Raw genomic sequence first — 26,886 nt, 5'->3', positions numbered from 1 at the left:
TCCCCAAACCTACCTCTTCCTAAATAGGTGTAATAGATAGGAAATAAAAATGGAAACCAGGGCATTTTTACATACATTGAAATGTTGACTAAATGTTAATTTTCCCTGTCAAGGTCTTATATATTTTATTCTGATAGGTAAATATTATAGGAAATGGCAAATAGAAGAATAAAAAATAATGGGATTCTCCCTTCAGGTTTTGTTGGTTTTCAGATAAAGGATTATTGAGGTAAAATTATAACTGACCATAATAAATTTTCACAAAGAATAGAAGTGGGTTAACCTCATTTTTTTAAAGGACCATTCTGCTTTAATCGTCTTACAAGTTACACATTTCATAGGGTTTTTATATTGTTGTGATTTGATACCTTGCTATCAGCTGTGCTGGAGGATTCATTTTTGTCTTATGCAGAAAGCCTTTGCCCCTTGTGGGAACAGGAATATTGAATCACAGGCTCATGTTTTATTTCAGTACTAATATCTCTCTTTAATTCATTTCCTGAACAGACACAATATTTTTGCATGATTTTTCCTGTTGAAAAAGATGCTGAAATAATCCTTACTGTATGCAGTTTGTAACTGTAGATGGTACTATTTATGCTTGGCTAATGGTAAAATAGACTAAGTGCAGTCACATAAATAGTTATCTGCTTAGCTCAGCTCAATTTTTAACGCTTCTGCTTTCTATTTAATTTCTTTTAGGCTACTTTTTGACCTTTCTGGAACCAGTAAACAATATCACCATTGTCCAGGGACAGACAGCAATTCTACACTGCAAAGTAGCAGGAAATCCATCACCCAATGTTAAATGGTTAAAAAATGATGCCCCAGTAGTTCAAGAGCCAAGAAGGATCTTTATAAGAAAAACAGACTATGGCTCCCGATTACGAATCCAAGATCTTGACACAACTGATACTGGTTATTATCAGTGTGTAGCCACAAATGGGATGAAGACAATAACAGCAACAGGAGTTCTTTTTGTAAGACTAGGTAAGTAACTTTATTTTAAAATAGGAGGTTTTATAACGAGCTTTGTTGCTTTATAGCAGTGGTGCGAACAAAACTGGAGCACACACGCATGTATGCATGCCGGAAACCAGCAGAACAGCTCCCCAGCATGCAGACGCAGGAGCACCAGAAACCTGAAGTTTAGCTTCCCAGCGTGCACATGTGGCGCCAGCGGCCACCTGGTCTTCCGGTTTCATGTGTATGCGAAGACAAGCTGGCCGGCATGCGCGTGCCTGCCAGGGAGTTGCTCTTCCAGTTTCTGGTGCTCCCGCACATGTGAAGACCAGCTGGTTGGTGCGCATGCCTGTACCAGAACCCAGAAGAGCAATGGGCGATGGCTGGCGTGCCCAGAGAGATGGCTCTGCGTGCCACTCACAATATGAAAAAAATTGTTTTTCCTTATTTCCTTACACTTTATAACTTGTGGCATGAAAGAAAATCAATAAAGTCCTTGCCTGGGGCTTTCTTCTAATTATGTCTGTGTTGAATTTGATACCATAAATTAGTAATAAAAGAAAGTAGATAACAGATGGAATGGTCAGCAAATGTGTAGTTTAGAGGACTGCAGAAATATGAAAGATGACTGTGAAAATATCCTTGTGAAAGATACAGGCCAATGGTCTTTCATTACTTCATATTTAATAGAATTGTTTGAAATTGTTATCTTTTTCTGCTCAGATCAATAAGTCCCAGTTCCCATCTAGAACGTACTACTTTGATCATGTGATGTAAAAATTGCATAACTTGAAAAAAACTTAAGTAATCCACTTGGACAAAAGTCCCATGGATCATATTTAGCCACAATGAGGTTTTGTTGAACTTAGTGATGGGCTTAATCTCTGCATCCAAAAAGTGCTGGGTTTAATTCTTTACATCTAAAATAATTAAAAATATCTCATTTTGAGTTTGTCAATCAGATGACTGCTGATGAGCTGCTCTCTATCAGAACAGAATTGGATTATAGAATTTTTTTTCTTCTGGGAAAGCCCACAGATAGGTTTCCTTGACTAGAGAATTGTGCCTCTTTCTGGACAAAGCAGCATGCAGGAAATCTACCGTTAATTAGTTCCCTTCTTTGTCTTTTAAATGGGTTGTCCTACTGTCTTCTGTGCTTTAGAGAATTCTTCAAAGATTTGATGTGCTTGCAGAAAAAGATTGGAGAAAGGGCTCTATTCTGCTAGAGATTTTTTATTTATTTATTTTATATAACTGATACCTTTCTAGTTCTACATGTCTAGGAATAATTTTCACAGTAAGAGTGTGTCTAAAATATAACCAATCCTTTAGCTGACAATAGTTTAAAAATATTTTGCCAATAGTTTGATAGATATTGGATCATGCTGGTTGGGAGATGATGGAATAGCCGTCCAAACATTTTTATGGCAAAATATAGAGTAGTCTTCATTATAGTAACTCTAGAGTCTAGACATTCTTGCTCATTACATACATTTCAAGGTGCTTTTATAAATTGTAAGGTTTGATCCGCAATTCTCTGCAGTCATTATATTACAAAGATCACATTATATTACAAAGATCACATTCAAACTGAATTTTCTTATTGAAATAAATAAAAAATAAAGCAGTCTTATTGGTTAGTGTAAATTGGAAAGTTGAAAAATATTACTAAAGATGGCAAACTAATTCTACACTTTTGTCAAAAGCCTCCATAGTTATGTTCAAGTAGTTAGTAGTAGTAGTAGTAGCTTGTTTAATTATTGTTTATTTATTCCCAGGTCCAACACACAGTCCAAATCATAATTTTCAGTAAGTATTGTTTAAAATTTATTTATTTATTATTCAGCCCGCTTATTTCTGAATTTGTAAGTTTGCTCATTGTAACCGAAAGATTTTGGTAAAAATGTTGAATTTTAGAACAAATAATATTTTTTATGTTTATTTTTCTCACATTAAGAACGGCCATTTTGGAAGAGCAGTTCAATATAACATGGGAATAGCATTTTGTGTCATCATATCCAAACCAGATTTACCAAAGAAAGTGAAGTGGCCTTCAATCACTGTAGTTTTAATTTTCACCAGATTTTGTGTACAATAATTCTGAAAGTCAAGAATTGGAATGATTGTTGTAACATAAATAAATTACATTCCAAGGTCTTGGGGGTTTTATTTTTGTTGTTTCTCAAGTTTTAATTTGATGTGTTAGTTATAATTGTATCTGAATTTTAGACTGGCTGGGAATTAATATGATGTACATTAATGCTATTTATATAATTTATTTATATAGTCTTAGAAGCAAAATTTCAACAGTAAATTTCAAAAGTAAAGAAGTGATATTTGATGTAAACATGCTATTGACAAAATTATTTTAGGGCATTGAATATTGAAATAATAGAATGAAGCTAACAGTTGTGGAGACACTCACAGGCATTCATACATCTAGGAGTGCATTTACTGAATTCAGATATCATATCTTGCTTTACAATATTATAATGAGAATAGGACTTGAACACATGTGTCCTTTTTCAGCAGAGCTATTAACTAGTTTAGATTTCACTTTTGATTTATTGCAGTTGAGTGTTCTGTTCCAACCCTAAATTACAACTAATCCTAACAAGACAGTTTCATTAATTCATCATAGTTTTAAGATTAAGCAGTTTGTCAAGTTCATGGAAAACAAATTGTGAGGAATCTTAACTGTAACAAAAAAGCTTCTTTTCCAAAGATGAGAAGAGCTGGTTACAAAAATGTTACAAATGGAACTCAACTCATGAAATAGCCCTACTACCAGATAAGGAAAGAACACTTCTAATGTTTAAGCTTTCTTTTTTTTTTTTATAAAAAGTTTTTATTGTTTTTTAACATACAAACAAACAGACAAAACATAAAAACATCAGCTCCCCCATATTTATATACGAACAGTGAGTCGGTTGGTTCATCAGTTTTGTGCACTCATCTCATAGTCACAATTACAATTACTTTATATAATAACTCTTATTGTCAATACAAACTTATAAATCATAATATCACTATTAAAAAAAAGAAGTTTGACTAGACTTTTATTCGATCATGCCTTTGTGAGATAACTATATTTTAAGTAATTTATTCTAAAACAAATCATATAATCATACCAATTCTATCCTAAATAAGAGAGAGAAAAAAAAGAAACAGAAAACTATTATATAAATATAATATCCAGTACCAAAAAAGAGAAAAGAAAAATAAAATCAATATTATTCCTTATTGTCTAACATTTCTATTTTTGTATTTCATCATTCAACCATTGATAGAAAAGATCCCAAACTATATAAAATTGTTTATCTTCTTGCTCTCTGATTTCAAAAGTCAATCTACTCATCTCAGCACATTCCAATATTTTCTTTATAACTTCTTCCTGCAATGGAATTTTCTCATTTTTCCAATTTTTTGCAAATACAATCCTAGCCGCAGTCAATACATTTACAATCAAATATTTCAGCTCTTTACTATAAGCATCTGGTAAGATTCCCAGTAAAAAAAGCTCCGGTTTCAAGTCTATGTGCTTCTTTGTCATTTTTTCCAACCACATGTGGATTTTAGTCCAATATTTTCTAGCGTCCTCACAAGTCCACCACATATGGTAGTATGAACCAGGTTTCTGGTGACATTTCCAGCATTTTTCGGATTTGTTCTTGAACATTCTTGCTATCCTTGTCGGGGGAAAATGCCACCTGTAAAACATCTTATACAAATTTTCTTTAAAGGCTGTAGACATTGTCATTTTATAATTTTGCAACCATAATTTCTGCCATTTCTCTAAGTCAATCCCATATCCAAAATTTCTCCCCCAAGCAATCATAGTTTCTTTAACTTGTTCTTCCTCCAACTTAATTTCCAATAAATAACCATATAATTTTTTAATCACCTTTTCATCAGTACCCATCAAAATCTTATCTAAATCAGTTTGTTTATCATAAAATCCCTCTGCTTTGGAATCCTCATAATACTTTGAATGTATTTGCAAATATGAAAACCAATTCATCTGTATACCTTGTTCCTCTAATTTTTGCATCGATTTAAGTTCACCCTTTTCATCTAGTAATTCCCCATAGCTAACTGTTTGTTCCTTTTTATAAATTATAGGGTAAGAAAACGCTTCTATCGTCGATAACCAAACTGGAATTTTCAAATAACATTGTTTTTTTGTCTTCTCCCAATTTAACCACAGAGACTCCCGTATATAATGTCTTCTAAAATACCCTGTGTTTTGGTTCCCTTATACCATAAAAAAGCATGCCAACCCAACAACAAATCATGACCTTCTAATGTCAACAATCTAGTTTTCCTTAATGTTATCCATTCTTTAACCCACATCAAATTTGCAGCTTGGTAGTACAACTCCCAATTAGGCAGGCCAAACCCTCCTCTAGATCTAGCATCCTGTAAAAGCTTTAACTTTATCCTTGCTTTCTTGCCTTGCCATATATACTTCAAAACAATTTTATTTAAATCCTCAAAATATTCTTTTCCAAGCCTAATTGGTATTGTTTGAAACAAAAATAAAATTCTGGGTAGAATGTTCATCTTAATTGTTGAAATCCTTCCTATTAATGACAATTGTAGGTTTTCCCATTTTTTCAAGTCTTGGGCTATCTGTTGTTTAAGTTTAATATAATTGTTCTCCTTTAATGTACTACATCTTGGCGTCAAATATATCCCCAAATACTTAACCTTATTTGTAACTTGAATTTTTAACAATTCTGCCAGTTCTTCTCTTTGTCTCAGCAACATATTCTTTGACAAAATCTTTGTTTTATCTTTGTTTATTTTCAGACCAGCCACCTCCCCATATGCCTCTATCTTTTCCAACAGCTTCAAGGCTGTTTCTATAGGGTCTTCCAGGATAAAGACTAGGTCATCTGCAAAGGCTTGTAATTTAAATTCTTCCTTTTTGATTTTCATTCCTTTTATAGTTTTATCTTCTCTGATATTTCTATTCAACACTTCCAAAGTCAATACAAATAACAAGGGAGAAAGAGGACAACCTTGTCTTGTGCCTTTTCTTATATTAATAGAGTCTGTAAATTCTCCCTCCATCATTACCTTAGCTGTTTGTTCATTGTAAATTGCTTCTATTGCTTGAATAAATCTTCTAGCAAAGCCCATCTGTTCCATTAAAAGTAACATAAATCTCCAATTTACCTTATCAAATGCCTTTTGAGCATCTAAAAATATCAAAGCCATTTGCTTTTCAGGATGCGCCTCATAATATTCCAAGGTGTCCAGAATTACTCTCATATTGTCTCTAATTTGTCGCTTTGGCAGAAATCCATTTTGATCTGGGTGGATAAAGTTATTCAAATACTTTTAAGTCTTTCTGCTAATATTGAAGCAAAAATTTTATAATCTGCATTTAATAAGGAAATCGGTCTATAATTCTTGATTTGAAGTAGGTCCGCCTCCTCTTTTGGAATAAGTGTAATATAAGCCTCTGACCATGTTTTAGGTATTATCTTTTTTAGCATAACTTCATTCATAACTTCTAACAGTGGAATACACAATGATTCTTGAAAGGTTTTATAAAATTCTACAGGAAACCCATCTGGACCTGGTGCCTTTCCATTATTTTGTTTCTTAAGTGCTTGGCTTAACTCCATCATTGTTATATTACTTCCTAACATTTCTTCAATCTCTTTAGGTATCTTAGGTAAATTTGCATTCTGCAAGTATTGTTTAACTTTCTCCTCATCAATATCTTCTTTCTTATACAAATGTTTGTAAAAGTCATAAATAATTTCTTTTTTCTCTTTGCTGCCATGACAAGTTTTACCTTGGTCATCTATTAACTGCAATATTTTCCTCGACTCTTTCTCCTTTCTTAGCTTATATGCTAGCCATCTACCTGGCTTATTTGCATCTTCAAAATAATTCTGTTTAGCATTCCTAATTTTCTGTGCCAGTTCTTCTTTGTCTATTAAGTCCATTTTATGTTTAGTTATATCCAGTTTCAATTTAACGTCTTTTTTCTGTGGCATTTTCTGCAGTTCTTTTTCGAGTCTTTTATATTCCTCCTCCAAGGCTTTGAAAACTTGCCTTTTCCTAATATTCTTTTTTCTTGCATAGTCTATTATCAAGCCTCTGGCATAAGCCTTCATTGTATCCCAAACATTCTGTATTGAGGTGTCTTCTTTTCTATTTTATTTAAAGAAAAAGGCCAGTTCTTTCTCCATCCATTGTGTGAATTCTTTCTCCTTTAAAATAGTATTATTTAACGTCCATCTCGATCTTTTTTTTTGTCCCTTCCATTTAATTGTCAATGGGTTATGATCCGCCCAAGTACTTGTTTCAATATTTACTTCTTGAACGCTAGATATTAAGTCTGTTGAGATCCAAATCATATCAAGTCTGGACCATGATAAATGTCTATTTGAATAGAAAGTATATTGCTTAAGTTTAACATTTCTTTCTCTCCACATGTCTTATAAAGTTAATTCCTCTGTCATTTTAAAAAAAGATTTAGGAAGAGTTTTTCTATTATACTTTGCTGCTGTTGCAATATAATCAAGTTTATTATCCACAATTCCATTAAAATCTCCCATCATAATTATATTAGCATAGTCCAGTCCAGCCATCTTAGTATGTAATTTTTTATAGAATTCTTCCTGTTTATCATTCGGAGCATAAATTGCAGTCAAGAGTATCTTTCTATTGTTGTCCATTATTTCCACCATTAATATTCTCCCATCATCATCTGTATAAATCATTTTTGCTGGAATAGCCTCTTTAATATATAAGACCACCCCTCTTTTCTTACATTGAGTCAAAGAGGTAAACAATTTCCTAATTTTGGTTGTAATAACAATTGTTCATGTTGCTTTTTAATATGTACTTCTTGTAGACAAATTATATCAAACTTTAATTTCCTTAATTTATGGAAAATCTTCCTTCTCTTAGCAGCTGAATTCAATCCATTTATATTCATTGTAATCAGTTTTTTCTCTTCCATGATTATATTTTATATTTAGATTTAACCACTCTCGTGGGTCTTGATTCACGCTGATCTTTAATATCCACTTGTCCCCTACTGCACCTTCTTCTTTTCCAATCTCCATTTGTTCCTCTTGGGATTCAGTTAATGGAACCTCCTTTTCTGCCTCTCCTTCTCTCTCTCCAAAAACTTCTGCGTAGAACAGTTCTACTTTCTCAATTGAATCAATTCTATGTCTCTGTTCCTGCCACGTAAACATCAATCCTTCTGGGACCAGCCATCTGTAAGTCACCTCCTTTTTCAATAACATTTTGGTCAGGAATCGATATTCTCTTCTCATCTCTCTCACTCTTCTAGGTATTTGTTTTAAAACCAAAATTTCTTTACCTTTGTATTTCAATATCTTCTCTCTTGCCACTTGTAATATTTGTGTCTTCATGGATTTTTTAGTAAATCTAATATGGACTTCTCTAGGCAGGTTATTTCTCATCGCATATCTTGTAAAAACTCGATATATCTCATCTATTCCATCCATCATCTTCTCTTCTGTTATCTCCAACGCATCCGCCAAGATTCCTACCATTATCGCAGCCAAATCTTGTCCTTTTTCTTCTTCTATGTTTTGAAATCTAAGATAGAATTCTGATCTATCCAACTCCCACTTCAACATCCCACTTTTTTCTTGTTCAATCACTGTTAGTCTATTATCAATATTTCCAATCTTCTCCTCTCTTCGTTTGCCCCCTTTTTCGACTTTTTGAAGTCTCTCCTCATATTTTGTCATCATCTGTTGAATACTTTCCACTTTTTCCTCCGTCCTCCCTGTTCTTTGTTCAATGGTATCTATTTTTACCTTAAGATCTTGTATTCCTTGCATAATCATCTGAAAAGATACTCTTTCTTGTTCTTTTTCTTTATCTTGCTTTAACATTGTCTGAATTGAACGCTGTCCAGATGGTGGGGAGGCAGAAGTAGACGTAGAGGCACCCGAAGATATAAGTTTCTTACTCATTTTAAATGGTTCCAGCTCTTCAAGTTCTTTCAAATTTTAATCCAAAAAAAGTAGCCAATTATAATCCAAAATGAAAAGGCCAAGAATAAAAAAGAATCAATAATGAGAGAAAAAGAAGAAAAACCTGAAAAAGAAAAAGGAAAAGAGCAAAAAGAAAAAATTCTTCAAATTCTTCCTGACCTTAATCCAATTAAAAAAAATAATCCACAAAAGAGAGTAAAAATAAAAATAAAAACCCAATAATAATAATAAACAAGGTCAAAGCCAAAAAGAAGGAAAAGAGAAAAAGAGAGAAAAAACAAAACAAAAAACAAGAAGAATAAATTTCTTCAAATTCCACACCTTAATCCAGCCAAAAAAGAAAAAGAAAAAATCTCAATTGAAAAAAGAAAAAAGAAATAGTCCATTGATATACATTAAAAAGAAAAGCAGAATCCAAATAGAAAGGAGAAAAAATAAAGTAAAATAAATCAAAATAAAGTAAAAATAAAAAATAAAATTCAGAGGCTTCCCTTTGAAAATAAATCAAACTTAAAAAATAAAGACCTTGATGCTGGTGGAGGGGGTGGCGGAACTAAAAAAAAAAAAAGAATTAAAAAAAGAAAGTAAACAGCAATACACTGCACTCTATTTAATTGTCCAAGGCTCTAATTATGACGCCCTTCTCTTTCCCACAAGCTTCAAAGCTAAGCCATAAATATCCAGAAAGACACCTGTAATAATATTCTACAAGCGCTTTCCTCTATCTTATCAGAAGATGTCTTTTTCCAGTTCAAGTAAAATGTTTCCAAGCCTCTAGTTGGCAGTGTTACAAAGTTTCTTAGTTCTCACTTTCCCCCCTCCTCTCTAAACAGCATAAAAAAAAGAAAAGCCGGCAAGGAATACACAAACCTATAAAAGCAAAAAGAATAAAAAAATAAACAAAGGGAGCCTCTAGCCTAAAAATGAAAAATCCAAAGGAAGAATAAAACATATAAATATAAAAAGGAACAGTCCAGTTATCCAGTAAATAACAATGAAGTCCAGAAGCAAAGAAAAAAAAACAAATAAATTCTCTCTTTGACGTCTCCCTTAAAAAAAACGCCGCTTAGTCAATTTTGTCAAAAAAAAAAAATCACACAGATTTCTTCTAATAATCAGAGCGAACTTTCAAGACTCAAAAAATTAAATTAAAAAAAGTTTCTCACCCAACCGACAGACTCTCTCTCAGACCCGTTCTTTCTGGAGCCGCCCGACTTCAGCAGCATGGGGCTGCCTCTCCGCCGCCAGCAAAGAGAGCTTCACCCGGGTCTTCCAGGGATTTTGCGATATCCCGGAGTCCTCAGGGTACGCTCTTCACGATAGCTGTCCCTACGGGACAGCATAGGCCCGTTTGGACCGGCCGGTAACAGAGATATCGGCTGCAATTGAGGAGCTCGATTGCAGACCGTATCGTCACGGCGCAAGCTCCTCTCTTCTCCCAATGTTTAAGCTTTCTTACTCTCCTTTTGCGTACTGAGGGGCAAGGCTATGGGAGATTTTTTCCCAGAAATCTTCTCAGAAGATGGTTTTCCCAGAATGACAGTCAATGGCCATATTGGCTGAAGAATTTTAAGAATTACTTCTGTACATCATAAGGTTACCCAGAGTCGGAAAAGATGTGGAACAGGCTACAAAGAAAACCATGTATTGGGGGGAGGGGGAATAAACTTCCTTTGTAAGTCCTTTAAACGAAGGAATTCCAGATTCCCTTTCCAATTCCAGAAACTAAGGTGCTCAATTTTTAGTAAATTATGCTAATAAAAGAAATCAGACAGACCATTTCAGCAGCACCAGTTGCTCCAAATAATTTTGGGAATGTTTTGATCTGCCTTGTCGGAGCAATGGAGATATATTTTGATGTGTGAAAGATATTTTATACCAGAATTGTTATAAATATTCTTGAATGCATGAGGAAGTATCTGTTAGTTTATTAAACATGCAAAGAGGAAGTATGTATTAGTTTATTAAACTTTAACTGAATTGGATCTTCCCAGAAATAAAAGAGCAGCAAAGAAACTTTAAGTATTTCAGTGTTGTTGGGAAACAAGAGGCTGATGAGAAACTCCATTTTTTTCCAATTCATAAATGAGCTTATATTTCTCCAGCAACAGCAATTACTTGTAGAATTGAGCATTCAGTTGTCACAAGAAATTAGCCTTCTATCTCAAATAACAATCCTGATAGTCAAGCAGAAATCAAGCAGGTACCAGAAAAATTGGTTTTCCACAGATTATCATACCTTGAAAAAAGTAGTTTAAGATTATGTCAGTTGACTGTATTCAGGACATTGAGAAACCATGTGAAAATATATGTGGTGATAGTAGTAAGAAAAACAGTGAATCATTAATTACAAAGTGTCTCTTTCCAAGTTCTGATGAAATTCATGATCAGAATTTTTGCACAGCCTGTCCCAAATATCAATTACATTAGCAAGTAGAAATAAACTCAAAGTTGATTAATAATATAATGTATTTTCAACAAAATCATAACAACTATATTTTCCATCGTTGTTTTGCTTTCCTCATGAATTTCCACAAAACACTGGTTGTATATCTTCAGCAAATTCAATGATTAGAAGCAACCTTTTTGTCCAACAATGGAATAATTTTATCATGTATGTTAGGCTAATGGGTTTTTTTTAAACAGTTTGCCATTCTCCAACAGCAGGAAATCTACAAAAAATAATGCTCTTAATATGGATGCATCATAGAAAATCTGAAATATATTGCATTACGTTGCTGGTTCCAAAACCTAATGGTTCTAATTAAGTCTTATTATTCTGAAATAATATTGAGGCATTTTCTTGTATTGTAGCAAAAGCAACATTCCAGAGATGGGAGTTAGAGTAAGAAGAATAAAGAGTTATCCAAAAACTAAATACCATGCCAGAGGAGATGAGTAACATGTGCAAAGTTTGAATATTCTTCAAGTTGTGGCAGTGCAGATTCATATTACTATATGTGTGCCAATGTGGGTGAAAGTATGTGAAGAAATATTGTAGTGTGCCTTGTATCCAACTGCAATGTACAAACACCAGCAGATGGCTCAGTTGAGTTAAGGACTTTTATGGGAATGAAGCATTTATTATAAAATATTATCACAGTCCCCAAAACTGTTAAATCAGTAGGAATCAAAATTGGAGTTTCATCACAACATCGAGCTTTCAAGTATTTCCTATACTTTATACATGCAAATTTTCCTTGAAATATATTCTGGAAATAGTTATTGGAAAATTGCCCAAGATTGAAAAATTAGGTTTCAGAGACTTGGTGTTTTTAAATACATCTTTATAGCAATATTAAGTAGTTAATAGTGTACCACAAAATAGAAAGCTTCTGAAAAATTTAAGAGGCCCTTGTCTGTTTTGCAATCTTATTATAGAGCAGTGTTTATCAGCCTTGGCTACTATAAAATGTTTGGACTTCAGCTCCCAGAATTCCTCAGCTAGCTGTGCTGAAGTCCACACATCTTAAAGTTGCCAAGATTGAGAAATACTATTGTATTTTCTGGACTATAAGCTGCTACTTTTTTCCCACGCTTTGAATCCTGCGGCTTGTACAACAATACGGCTTATCTATAGATTTTTCTTCGCTAACTGCCATCAGGGGGGTGCAAAAACGTGACAGAGGCAAAAGGTCAATGCAAAGAAGAAGACGCTACCGGTAGTTTTTGGCACGCTCAACGCAAGCAGCACGACACGCACGAACGCAAAATATTTTTCATACCCTCATCATGGAAAGTACACGAAGAAAAGCATATGATGCAGCTTTTAACTTGAAAGCAATCGATCTGTCTATCCAGGAAGGAAATAAAGCTGCTGCACGTAAGCTTGGCGTTAATGAATCAATGGTGAGACGTTGGAGACGTCTGGCCACATGCAAAGAGCATTCTTCTCTTTCTTTGTAAATATCTCATTTCACAAAGTATATATCTGCCGCTTATAGTCTGGTGCAGCTAATATATGTAAAAATATTTTTTTTTCTTTTAAAATTTAGTGAGTGCGGCTTATATTCCGATGCGCTCTATAGTCCAGAAAATACGGTATTATAGGCAGCTTCTTGCAGTAGTATTTTGATCCATGATCTATGCAAGAGAAATGAGAAAAATGCTCACAACTGATCAATTGAAGTCAGGGAATACATTTTGACGAATGTAAACTATGATGAAAAAATGGTTCACCCAATCAACAATCGGTCTTTGTCCAATTTTTATTTGATTATGCAGAAATTATACAAGCATTGATTATTGTTTCTATCCTTCACAATTATTCTTACTTACAACTAAGTATTGGTAATAATTTTATACTTTAAGACAGCAGTCCCCAATCTTTTTGGTTGGGACCAGCGGTTATCACCAGCAGGTTCTCACCAGTTCTGGAGAACCGGTAGTGGAAATTTTGAATAGTTCGGAGAACCGGCAAATACCACCTCTGACTGGAGATTTTATAGTATCCTTCCCCTGCCTCTTCCACCAAGCCACGTCCACAGAACCAGTAGTAAAAAAATCTGAATCCTACCACTGGGGAGTGGGGATGGTTTTGGTTTTGTTCACTTGCACTCACCCACTGCTCACCTCCAGCTGTGCGGCCTAGTTCCTAACAGGCCATGGACCAGTACTGGTCTGTAGCTGGGGGTTGGAAATCCCTACTTTAAGACACTTTTATTCAACGAGTTATATGAACAAGGATTTGTAATTTTTTTTTCCAATTATACTTAGCTTTCAACCATCCTTATGATTCATTCCTAACAATGAGCCTGGAATAATAAAAATTGAAACTAAATCTTGGTTAAGCCTTTCTTCTAACCCTGTTGGAAGAGAATAGTGGTGAACATGATCCTGAGGCATTGTTTAGTCTCACAGAAGCTGATCCACACAGAGCTAAATCGAGGCTTAGTTATGTATTGCCTTGCTTGCACATAAGGCTGTTTGCCTTCTTTGTTCTTTCCGAAATTAATTCATCTTGCAAATTGTGTTCTGCAGGTACAGTTGTAAACTGAGATTGGAGAGATTCAGAGGGAGAGTATATAGCTTTCCAGTAAGTTTCCTGCTGCTTAAATCTACCCCCCCCCAAAAAAAAATGAAAAAAAGCCTTGTCTCATGATAGAGAGCAAGTAGTAACAGCAGGAAGCATTTTACAGACAGTAGAGAAGAGAAGGACACTAGGAAGAGCTAAGCAAGTTTGTCAGTAGAAATTTTCCAAGCCTTTTGACTCTTACAAGACTGACCATAAGAACAAAAATCATTTTATTTGCATGTAGAGAAGTATGTGGGTGTGTGTGTGTACAGGTAGTCCTCGAGTTAAGAACCATCCATTTAGTGACCATTCAAAGTTACCACAGAACTAAAAAAAGTGATTTATGATTTTTCATACTTAAAATTGTTGCAGTATACCCATGGTCGCATGATCAAAATTTAGATGCTTGATAATTGGCATGTGTTTGTGACAATTACATTGTCCTGGGGTCATGTGATCACAAAGGCAATGGGGAAGCCACATTTATTTAATAACCATATGTCACTAACTTAATAAGTGCAGTGATTCATTTAGTAAACTTGGGCAAGAAAGTTCGCAAAATGGAGCAGAACTCACTTCACAACTTTCTTGCTTAGCAACAGAAATTTTGGGCTCAATAGTGGTCGTAAGTCGAGGACTACCTGTATATATGTATGCCTGTATTGATTTGATTTGATTTATTTGCTGGCACATTTCACATACATGACCGAGCTATTTGATAGCTAGCAATTAAAAAAAATAAACACAGGATAAAACAACATCAGTAAAATAGAATAGCTGCCAAGGACATTCAGTATCCCACATTCAAATCAGCCACAAAAATGCTCCCCTCCCCCCTTCCACTGCCAGGACCCAGCTAAATGGCGAAGCCAGATTTTTAATACCTTGGAAAAGGCCAGCAGGATCAGGAGCATAATATTAGAGAGGGCCAACACAATGCAGAAAAGGAAAAAAGGCTCTTCTCCTGTCTCCCACTAGATGGAGTTCTCTACTGGGAGCATGCTTCTTCTTTTTTTAAAATAAAGTTTTATTTGGGTTTTCACACACAAAATACAAGTAAAACATCTTTTTTGAAAATAGCATGGTCCCGGGTTGAATTTCTTTATACAGACACAAAACTCAATTTCATGCTCCTTTTTGTATTCTATTCCATATCTTATACTATTTTACATTTTCTGTATAGTTTTCCCCCTCTTTTAATTTTCTCAATTTTATTTTGAATCTTATCTCAATTCAAATCATTATATTTATACTTTTGTCTGTTCTGTTTCAATTTCATATTATCTTTTCTCATTAAACAAATTTTCTCTTGTAGTTACTAATTGGAGTATGACACCTTTATATCTTTTAATTACATTCATTCAACTCTTATTTAAACTTCAGTATATACCTTAAGGTTATGACCTTCAATATAATACATAATACATAACTTCCAATCAAATTCTGCTTGGTGCATTCTTATAATACACACTATATTCTTTAAAAAAAAGAAAGAAAGATTGTAAATATATGTAATTATAAACCCTCATTCCATTCCAGTTCAGTTCTATCATTAATAATCATTAAAATCTTAACAACTTTAACACTTCTTTTCAATTAAATATCGTACTTCCTTAAAAACACATACAATCTCCATAATTAATTTTTCCCTTATTTCTCTTCACATATGTTTTATAAATCATTAAATATTCATTTTGTTACATTTATTTATTGACAAACATTCCACTGAATTACAATAGCTATTTTATCAACATTTTAATCATACATTGTTTCATATTTTCTAAAATTATTTCTGCTTCTAATATAACCATACTATCTTATGTACCTTTGCAGAATCCCTTTTTCCGTTAAGTTTTCACCCATTATCTCTAAATAGGTCCTGTTTCTCTATATTTTGCTTCTGTCCTTTATAACTGTCCTTCCTTTCTTTCTTCCTTCTCATCTTCTCCCTCTCCTTTTTACCGCCTTGTCTCTCTGCTTCTAATTCTCTCTTCTGCATTTCCCTCTTCTGTTGCTTTCTGATTTTATACCTATTTTTCACTCTTTTTTTTTGAGTTGTTTTTCCCAATCTTAAACTTTCCATTCTCTTTCCCCACTTTCCTTTTTTTCCCCCCATCTAAGATTACTTGTTCATTAAAGGCAGCTTCTTCTTTGTCGCAATCTTCTTGTTCTGCAGGCATTTCTTGTTGTTTCTCATAATTCCAAATCTCCATTTCTAAAAACTGAAATACGAAGCCCAAAGAACCTCTCCCTTCTTGTGCATCTTCTTTGTACTTTTTAAGTTCCATTTTCAGTTCTTTTAAAAGTGGAGCCGTTTTAAACAGTTTTAAACAACCACCCGATTGATTTTAGTCATTCAAAACAATAACCAAGAATCCAGAAATCATCAAGTAATCCAGATAGTCCCGAGTTATATCTTCTTATTTCTTTTTTGACTTTCTCTTCCTGGGGTTTTTGTTGCGATATTTCAGTTAGAATTTATCTTTTGGAAGTCTTGTTGAGATTTTGCTGTAAGTTCTTTTATAATTCCAGGCAGTCTCCTCCCTTCCAGATCCTGCCCTTTTATTCTTCTTCTCTCCTTTCCTGTTTTCAAAAGCTTTTAATTATCCAGAAATGTTTATTATCCCTTTGACTTTTTATTTTCAGCATTAAATGCCTATTGATGTCAAAGTGGATTTTTTCCAATTTCTTGCTTAAGTCTCTTAGCTGTCAGTATAGGAAAAGGAGAAAACCAAATCTTTTCCCTTTTCTCTCTCCTTCGCAGCTTAAAAATCATCTTAGGGAACAATGTTATTGTTTTTTAACAGTTTCAATTCCAGGGTACCTTATTTGTTGCTTTTGCTGTTTGACCTGGTCAACCAAAACTTTCTCTTCTTATCTTCCTCCTGCACATTCTTTTCCAGACGAGTTCTTCTTTGTGGTGGCCATTTCTGACCACTGCTGCAACCGCCTTCGGGAAAGGGAGTAATGGCCAGCTGGGGAGAAGAGATGTGGCTCTCCTCAACCCTGCTGGCAGTCTCCCCCCACTTCACCACCTCTACGGGGTGGCTTAGCCCCGAAACCAGCCGGCTCGGGGCGGTCCAGCGGTGCGCATGGATTGAAGCCTCGCAGAGACGAGGTTTCGGTCTGTCGCTGAAGAAGCTCAAACCAGAAGCCCTACTGGGAGCATGCTTCTGTTGCCAGATCTGACAAGACGGGTAACTATCACTTTGAAGAGACTGTCCCAACCTGACCCCAAGCCATGGAGGTTTTAAAGGTGATCACCAAACCTTGAGTTGCACTCAGAACCATACTGGTAGACAATGCAGTTTGTGGAGCAGAGATATCACATTTGCTAAACGACCACACTATAGTATTTTCATCAGGTGAAACTTTCAAATACTTTCTAAGGGCAGCTATACATATTGCAATAATCAAATCGGGAGATCACTAGGATATGAGTAAGTAGAAGCAGGGTCTCCTGGTTTAAGAACAGGAAGTTGTGCAAAGGCTGTCCCAGCTATGGATGCCGCCTGTTTCTTTAGCAGGAGCTATTGAGTCCAGTAGGATATAGTTTAAACTAAATATACTGTATTTTAGGTGTAAACTATTCCTTAAGATCAGATTTATAAATTATCTAGGTTACATAATCACTTCTGAGAAGAAGCAGCTTGTAAGATTTAAAAAATGATGTTATGTTCTCACTGTAGAGTTCAGTAGATAACTGCATTCATATGCTCTTTGATTTGTTGATGACACCCTGTTACAGTAGATGTGTTAGGCAATTATAAAGCATATGTTCCATCTCTGTTTAATCTGACAGTTAACTTACTAGATTCATAATGCTTGGTTCTATTGTTACATTTGACAGATTTGTCTAGCTAGAATTTGCATCCCATGTATTTAATTCTATTTAATCTCCTGATCTTTCTGGCATAGACCTTTGCCAACTTGGTACCCTCCAGACTTGTTAGGACTGTGATTCCCATATTTTTTTAGTACAAGAGCATATTTTTAAATCAGAGGTGGGGACATGTTTGATTGCTGTTCCAGGTTTTACTGGGCTGTTCTTAAATTTCTGATTGTGGGGAGTTAACACAAACTAACTAGAGAAAAAAGAATTGCTGCCTGCAAGCATTGGTAGGGATTTTGATATATGTATGTATGTATGTATGTATATGTGTGTGTGTGTGTGTGTGTTTTCTGAGGTTCTCGTGGGTATTTGTATGTGGATCTTTGGTTATTCAGGTTTTCTCCCGCGTAAGATTGGAAGTATCTAGGCAACGTTTCGATGAAGTCTCATTCATTATCTTCAGGCTTGTGTCTTCGGTTCTGTGCTTCTCACTCTGAGAAGCACAGGGCGGAAGACACAAGCCTGAAGATGATGAATGAGACTTCGCAAAACATTGCCTAGATACTTCCAATCTTACGCGGGAGAAAACCCGAATAACCAAAGATCCACATATAAATACCCGTGAGAACTTCAGAAAACACACACACACACACACACACTGCTCAAAAAAATAACGGAAACACAAAAATAAGACATCCTAGATCTGAATGAATGAAATATTCCTATTAAATATTTTGTTCATTACATAGTTGAATGTACTTGACAACAAAATCACACAAAAATTATCAATGGAGATCAAATTTAGCAACCCATAGAAGTCTGGATTTGGAGTTACACTCAAAATTAAAGTGGAAAAAAACACTACAGGCTGATCCAACTTTGATGTAATGTCCTTAAAACAAGTCAAAATGAGGCTCAGTAGTGTGTGTGGCCTCCACGTGCCTGTATGACCTCCCTACAATGCCTGGGCATGCTTCTGATAAGGTGGTGGATGGTCTCCTGAGGGATCTCCTCCCACACCTGGACTAAAGCATCTCCCAACTCCTGGACAGTCTCTGGTGCAATGTGGCATAGGTGGTTGGAGCGAGACATGGTGTCCCAGATGTGCTCAATTGGATTCAGGTCTGGGGAATGGGCGGGCCAGTCGATAGTATCAATGCCTTCATCTTGCGGGAACTACTGATACACTCCAGCCACATGAGGTCTAGCATTGTCATGCATTAGGAGGAATCCAAGGTCAACCACACCAGCATATGGTCTCACAAGGGGTCTGAGGATCTCATCTCAGTACCTAATGGCAGTCAGGCTACCTCTGGCAAGCACATGGAGAGCTGTGCGGCCCCCTAAAGAAATGCTACCCCATACCATTACTGACCCACTGCCAAACCGGTCATGCTGGAGGATGTTGCAGGCAGCAGAACATTCTCCATGGTGTCTTCAGACCGTCACATCTGTCACATGTGCTCAGTGTGAACCTGCTTTCATCTGTGAAGAACACAGGGCGCCAGTGGCAAATTTGCCAATCTTGGTGTTCTCTGGCAAATGCCAAACGTCCAGCAAGGTGTTGGGCTGCAAGCACAATCCCCACCTGTGGACGTCGGGCCCTCATACCACCCTCATGGAGTCTGCTGCTGACCGTTTGAGCAGCCACATGCACATTTTTGGCCCGCTGGAGGTCATTTTGCAGGGCTCTGGCAGTGCTCCTCCTGTCCCTCCTTGCACAAAGGCGGAGGTAGCGGTCCTGATACTGGTTTGTTGCCCTCCTATGGCCTCCTCCACATCTCCTGATGTACTGGCCTGTCTCCTGGTAGCGCCTCCATCCTCTGGACACTGCGCTGACGGACAGAGCAAACCTTGCCACAGCTCTCATTGATGTGCCATCCTGGATGAGCTGCACTACCTGAGCCACTTGTGTGGGTTGTAGACTCCGTCTCATGCTACCACTAGAGTGAAAGCACTGCCAGCATTCAAAAGTGACCAAACCATCAGCCAGAAAGCATAGGAACTGAGAAGTAGTCTGTGGTCACCACCTGCAGAACCACTCCTTTATTGGGGATGTCTTGCTAACTGCCTATGCTTTCCACCTGTTGTCTGTTCCATTTGCACAACAGCATGTGAAATTGATTGTCAATCAGTGTTGCTACCTAAGTGGACAGGTTGTTTTCACAGAAGTGTGATTTCCTTGGAGTTCCATTGTGTTGTTTAAGTGTTCCCTTTATTTTTTTGAGCAGTGTATATATATATTTACTCGGAGCCAAGCCGCACTAAAAGCCTCCAATACAGCAAACACAATGTTGCCAGCCAATCAAGACAAAAAAAAAGCTACAAAACAGATAGAAGATATTAGAAATACCAATCAAACAGAACACAGCAAACTCCAAGACCAATAAACACAGACCAAGACTCCCAACCAATCAGGATGAAGAAAAAACCATTCTGGCACAGCAGTAGGCTAGCACCAAATTTAAAACAGAAACAGCTATGAAAGTCTGACTCACAGACGAACACAATACAGAAGCCTGATGATGGCAGATGAGATTCTGCCGAAATGTTGCTACAACTTTAAAAGCACAACTATAATGATGTGGGAAAATACCCGAACAAAGCTGAATACCATATATATAATTTGGCCACACGGGATAGAAAAACTGGACAACTTCCTCACACATCTTAACAACCTACACCCCAAAATACAATTCACCATGGAAACAGAAACCAACAACCAACTTCCCTTCCTGGACATCCTAATTTACAAAAAAACCAATGGCTCCCTAGGACACACCATCTACCGGAAAAAAACACACACCAACCGCTACCTAAATGCACAATCCCATCACCACCCTGCACAGATCAACTCTGTAGCCAAGACCCTCCTCTCCAGAACCAAATGCCTAGCTGACAAAGACCACCTGAGAACAGAACTACACACCCTCACTAATGTATTAATTTCCAATGGATTCCAAAGAAACACTATCACCAATCTAATCCGAAAAGAGATACCCCCAAAAAACCAAGACATAGAACAAGACAACGGTATCGCACTCCTCCCCTACATCAAAGGCACCACAGACAAAATCAGCAAAATTCTCCACAAACACAATATCAGGACAACCTTCAGTACTGACCAAAAAATAGTCAACATTCTAAGAAACCCCAAAGACAAGATCCAGCTAGAAAACCAAGGAGTTTATGAAATACCATGCAACAATTGCGCAGCCACATACATTGGACAAACCAACAGGAGAATAAATGCACACATCGTAGAACACAAAAACGCAGTCAGAAGACAAGAAAATACTCCCTCTTCCAGCACCTTAAAACCACAGGACATGAAATTAATTTCGAAGGAACCAAATTAATATCCAACACTGAACACTCCAGCAAGAGAATAATCAGGGAAGCCATTGAGATAGAGAAACACCCCCATAACATGAATAGATGGGACGATACCTCCCACCTACCAGATATCTGGAAGCTAGCCCTCACCAACAAACGAGTCCCAGCCACGAAAACCAACACCAGACCTGAAACAACACAGGACACCACCGCCAATCCCCCTCATCAGACCCAGGCCCAAGCCCATCCTATAAACGAAGGACAACCACCATCCAGAAAACAGACCATGGCTGCCTCACCAGCTATCGCAACCCCCGACCCCAAAACCAAACAAGTTGACACACACCAAGAACACAGACCCAGACCCCAAACTCGAAGCCAGACTAAAACCCAGAATGCTACATTACAGCCACCTGCTCATGATATCACATCAGAAAACTCAGGAAATTACACCACAAGAACTCAAGAAGTTGCAACACAGCAAATGACCCAGGATATCACAGCACAAGACCAAGGATACCATAGCAATAAGTCTCACAAGGTCATCACACAACCCATTACCCAAGCCATTACTACACAGGAGGCTAATGGAAAAGAGATCACAACACAAACGACCCAGGAGATTACAGTGCAGGACCCAGCACAACAAAAGAACTTGCAAGCCCATCACACAACCCATTACCCAAGCCGTTAAAACACAAGAGGCTAATGGAAAATAGATCACTACAAAACAAACGACCCAGGAGATTACAGCACACGATCCAGGATATCTCCACAACAAAATTCACAAGGCCATCACACAGCCCATTATACCAACATCAACTCCATCAACCAATCAAGAGGCAGCAGCGCAGCCAACCAGCCCAGCACACCAGTCCCCCCAGCAGTATTTATAGAGAGACTGCAGCTCCGATCACACACTGCTTGCACTGGCACAAAGCCGAAAGCACCAGCCTGAGGATGGCAAGTGGCACCTCGCCAAAACGTCGCCAAGATACTCTTAATCTTACACGGGAAAAGCCCCAAACACACCTAGACCTACATACCTGTACCCGTGAAAATCTATGAAAACAGTATATATGTGTGTGTGTGTGTTTGTGTGTGTGTGTTAAGTTTTCGCGGGTACTTACATGCATGGTATTCAGCTTTGTTCGGGTATTTTCCCACGTCGTTGTAGTTGTGCTTTTAAAGTTTTAGCAACGTTTCGGCAGAATCTCATCTGCCATCATCAGGCTTTTGTATTGTGTTCGTCTGTGAGTCAGGCTAGTCTGACTCACAGACAAACAGACTAGTCTGATTCAGACGAACACAATACAAAAGCCTGATGATGGCAGATGAGATTCTGCCGAAACGTTGATGACAAATACAAACTAATATAAAGGGAGAAAAAGTAAAATCAAAGAAAAAAAACAAACATGCAAGAATTTTTTTAAAAAATGAAGAAAAATATAAAAGAAAGTAAAAAGATATAAAGAAGTGGCTTCTGGTATTCTTCACAGCAGTGGTAAGTATAAATATATTTTAAGTTCCCTTTTTAAAGTTATATCATATTACTCTTCTTTCTACAAACTGCCCAATCTAATCATCAAATCCATAAAGCATAAAATTCTTTTAAAAAAATTTAAAATGCAAAATATCCATAAGAGGCTTCCACTCACCAATAAATATCTCTTTTCTCTAAATCAGGGGTAGGGAAACTTGGCTCTTCTATTACTTATGGACTTCAACTCCCAAAATTCCTGAGTGAGCCATATGCCCTACATTTGTATATTAAACAGTCCCATTCAAGTCAAAAATTGATTTCTCCCACAACTGAAAAACCAGTAGGCCAGGGATGGGGAACCTTTTATGGCTCACTCAGGAATTCTGGGAGTTGAAGTCCATAAGTGATAGAAGAGCCAAGTTTCCCTACCCCAGCTCTAAATGAAAGAAGTTGATCAATCTATTTCAGAACTTCACCATTTCTGCCTCAGTGCATACAGCAGTTTCTTCTCAAAAATCATAGTTTTAAATAATCTTCCATAGCTTTTTTCTGTTTATCCATTAATCCTAAAAGGAAAAGTTGTGGCTTGAATTGAATATTGATCTTTAAAATTTTCTGTATCAAAGTATGTATCTGAATCCATTTTTTAGCTTATTTATTTTTAATCAGACAATTTACTCTGCTTGCATGGTAAAGTATTTGAGTATACTTAAAATCCTTGTAGTCCTTGTTTAGTGACTTCTCACTTAGCAACCTTTTTCATAGTGATGAAAAGTAACTTTACAACCAATCCTCACATTTGCAAACTTCACAAGACTGTAAAGCAAAGGAAAGCTGTAATAAGATTGCAGTTTCACTTAATGACTACTTCACTTAACTACCAACTTGCAGATCACAATTGTGGTGGCTAAATGAAAACTATCTAGATAGTTGACACAGGTAGATTTTTAACTGCATTGGTACATGTAAATATGCTTACCTTAGTTATGTTTCATTTCTTAGTACATGGCACACCATACAAACTAATCCTTTGTAAGCTGCCTGAAGCTTTTTAGATTAACTGTCAAGACTATTTCCACAAGAGACTGTTCAATCTTTCTGGATTTCCTGAATCTAATAACTCCTTTTCATTTTCTATATTTCATGTTAACAGTCCTTGCAAGAGATATATTTCAGGCTAAAAGTATTCTTTGTGCTAACGTCTTTGAAGCACCTTCCAAGAAATGGTATATATGTAAGAAATAAAGCATTTCACCACAACATCATAAATGCAATAAGAAGTTTATGCCACTCAATAAAGCAATAATAAAATATTATTTAGGTGTTAGTGCATAAATTATACATAGTGTAAAAATTTTCACGTTTGAAAATTTAGCTTAAACTAACAACGTGACTCAATTATAGCATACAATCCATTTGATTTTGATCCAGCATTCTGAATCAGGATTAAGACAATATGAAAGACAAGTTTGTTTGGAAAGTTGGCTTTTGTTTAGGCTTTGGATGATTTTGTCCTGGCTACGTGAATAAGAGTTGTGTATGCATCCTGCTCTACATCTGTGTATGCATCTGTTTCTTGCCTGGTCTATTACTATTTCAGTGAGTCTCTGTACTTAAAAGACAAAGGAATCTCTCTCTCTCTCTCTCTCTCTCTCTCTCTCTCTCTCTCTCTCTCTCTCACACACACACACACACACACACACACACACACACACACGGCTCTCTTGGTAAAGGCAGTGGAAAGAATTCCAGAAAGCATGCTCTGTATTCTTTGTATTTTTAGATACTTCTAATAAAGAATAAATCATAGAAGTAGTCCTAGTCAAGACACGCAAAATTCTGTAAAATTCAAAGGAAGGAGTTCAAAATAAGTATTAACCAGACAAGCACTCTTGCATTTATACTATTTCAATATTAGGTATGTCTATATTTCTGTGTTGTTTTCTGATTAAAATGATTTATCTAAAACCTAAAATATACTGAAATATTATTTACTTAGTCCTTGGGCGTCGGTTACCTACTTTCAGACTTTTATATATTCAGAATAAGATGTGATGAGGTCTTACTTCCTCCATTATTCCAGTTACTTCCTCCTTTATCTGTGTTTGAATTTTCCAATATTTTAAAATCTTAATATGCAGAAATAGAGCAAAAAGAATAAAACAACCGACAAAACAGAAAAAAGAGAACAGAGTATATCCTCAGACTTGCAGAAAATAACTCACTTTTAATGCAGCATTAACCTTTATCCACATAAAGTACTATTGGTCAGTCTTTTCATTATGTTAATAAAACAGTTAATAAACAGAGGAAGGATGATCACCTTCTTAAAACTGTAAGTCCAGTCTGATCCTTTTTAAAACTAACAGAGAAAATGCCTTTATGGGCTACACCCCATATTCAATGAATTTAGAGTTCTTTGTATATTAATAAATTCCACATTTTTAAAACACATTCATTTTCTCAAAACCAAATTAACAAACTTAATAATATTAAATTAAAACAGGACAATAATGGGTCAAACCCACATTATAGATGAAAAGAGTCCTCCCCATTGCTTTATATTTCCGGCATAATGAAGTTGGCAATCAATTTTACCATGCACATAAATAATGTACCAAAGGTGCTTTTCAAAGGGCAACTGGACTTCCTTTTTTTTTCCTTGGAGACATTTCGCTTCTTAACCAAGAAGCTTCTTCAGTTCTGCCTGAAGAATTCAAGAAGCTTCTTGGATGAGAAGCAAAATGTCTTCAAGGAAAAACAAAGAGAACCCAGTTGTCTTTTGAAAAGTACCTTTGAGGCAGCCATGATCTGGATGACTGAACATCTCCACGGATGTCCATAAACAATAGTTTTGTGTGTTGTTTAATTAGTTTCATTTTAAAATCATAAGTTAATACAAAATCCCCCAAAAAAAACTATACATATAGATAGTCCTTGTCTTATGACTACTTGAAGTTATAGTGGCACTGAAGAAATGATGGTTATGACCAGTCTCTTGAATTCCAGCCCTCCCAAGTCATGTGATAGTGAACTTGGGTGCTTGGCAATTGGGATACATGTATGACCAGTTTCGGTGCCCATGATTATGTGATGATTATTTGCGACCTTTCTTGCCAGCTTTCCCAGAAAGTCAAAGGAGAAGCTGGCAGAGAAATTCCAAGGCACCGGAAAGACACACTCATCTTATACCCTTCTCCAGTCCTTCTGTGCTTGCATCATGCTGGCCCTCATGCACCCCTGCCCACCTTTCCCAAGTCTAGCTATGTCTCCTTCATGTACCCTCCCTACAGAGCCCCATGCACTTGTGGCTCTCAATCATCCCCAAGCCTTCTTACAACTCTTTTGCATCCTCACACATTTCTGCAGGCCCTTATAAATATACCTGTATATTTCTATATAATTGTGAGAGTAGAATTATCTCAGAATGTAAATGTATACTTCAGTTCCAGCATCCTCCCAAGTACCGGTATGTCTTGCAAACTTTATTATTGGAAACAGCATGGTTATGAAATGAAACAGAAACAATATGATGCAAAGGAAACACAAACAATATGATGCAAAGGTATCACATACTAAGAAATAATATACCCAATAATAAAATTGAATAATCTGTATCATTTTAAGGTAAGTATAATAGTGGTTTTCTACACTGATAAGGATTCAGGATGTTATGTAAACAAGCAGACAAAATTTCTGCATTGGATAAGTGTAGGAAAGCTGTTAGAAAATGAGAAAGTCTCAATTTGATGTACATGAAAATATGGCGTTCCTAAATAGAAAATTATTCAGTTGCCTGTAATTCATGTAACTTCACTCATCTTAAAACAGGTTGCTAAAGAGCGCACTATGAAAATTATGCTTGGAAAAAAAATTGTGTGTAAACAATATAACCAAAGAGGCCAACAACAATTTGGGATAAGGGAAATCTTTGTTCTTCCCACAAAGAATTTCTTAGTAACTTACACATCTTAAAAATATACTACTGTTATTAACATACAAGACATCTGAATACATGTTTTAAAGTTGCCTAGAAATTTCTTGGTGACAAGAACAAATTTGTTACTTAAGTTTAAACAGAAATCTTTATAAGAAACTGTTTTTTGAATAAGCTGTAATCAATTTAAATCCACTTTTATAGACTTTTTACTAGAACATAGGATGTAGCGGTTATATTTTGCATTAGAGGTTCCCTGAGCAGGAATTTCAATTATCTTATCAACAACTGCCACCTACCACTAAGTATCAGAAACTCAAA

General features: G+C 36.2%; 1 protein-coding gene across 1 annotated transcript in view; it reads left to right on the top strand.

Moving 5' to 3' along the window:
* ROR2 (ROR family WNT receptor 2) overlaps nucleotides 1-26,886 on the top strand; it is a 140,217-nt gene that overhangs the window by 97,319 nt on the left and 16,012 nt on the right. The window contains exons 3-4 of the mRNA XM_026703944.2: nucleotides 703-990; nucleotides 2,742-2,772. Coding sequence (XP_026559729.2) covers nucleotides 703-990; nucleotides 2,742-2,772 — 319 coding nt within the window. The remainder of the gene's footprint in view (nucleotides 1-702; nucleotides 991-2,741; nucleotides 2,773-26,886) is intronic.

Source organism: Pseudonaja textilis, chromosome 2 (assembly GCF_049901715.1).
Source record: "Pseudonaja textilis isolate UNSWEBS1 chromosome 2, rPseTex1.2, whole genome shotgun sequence".
Classification (NCBI taxonomy): Eukaryota; Metazoa; Chordata; class Lepidosauria; order Squamata; family Elapidae; genus Pseudonaja; species Pseudonaja textilis.
Note: the sequence above shows the minus strand (reverse complement) of the source record. Positions and strands in the feature narration are given on the sequence as shown.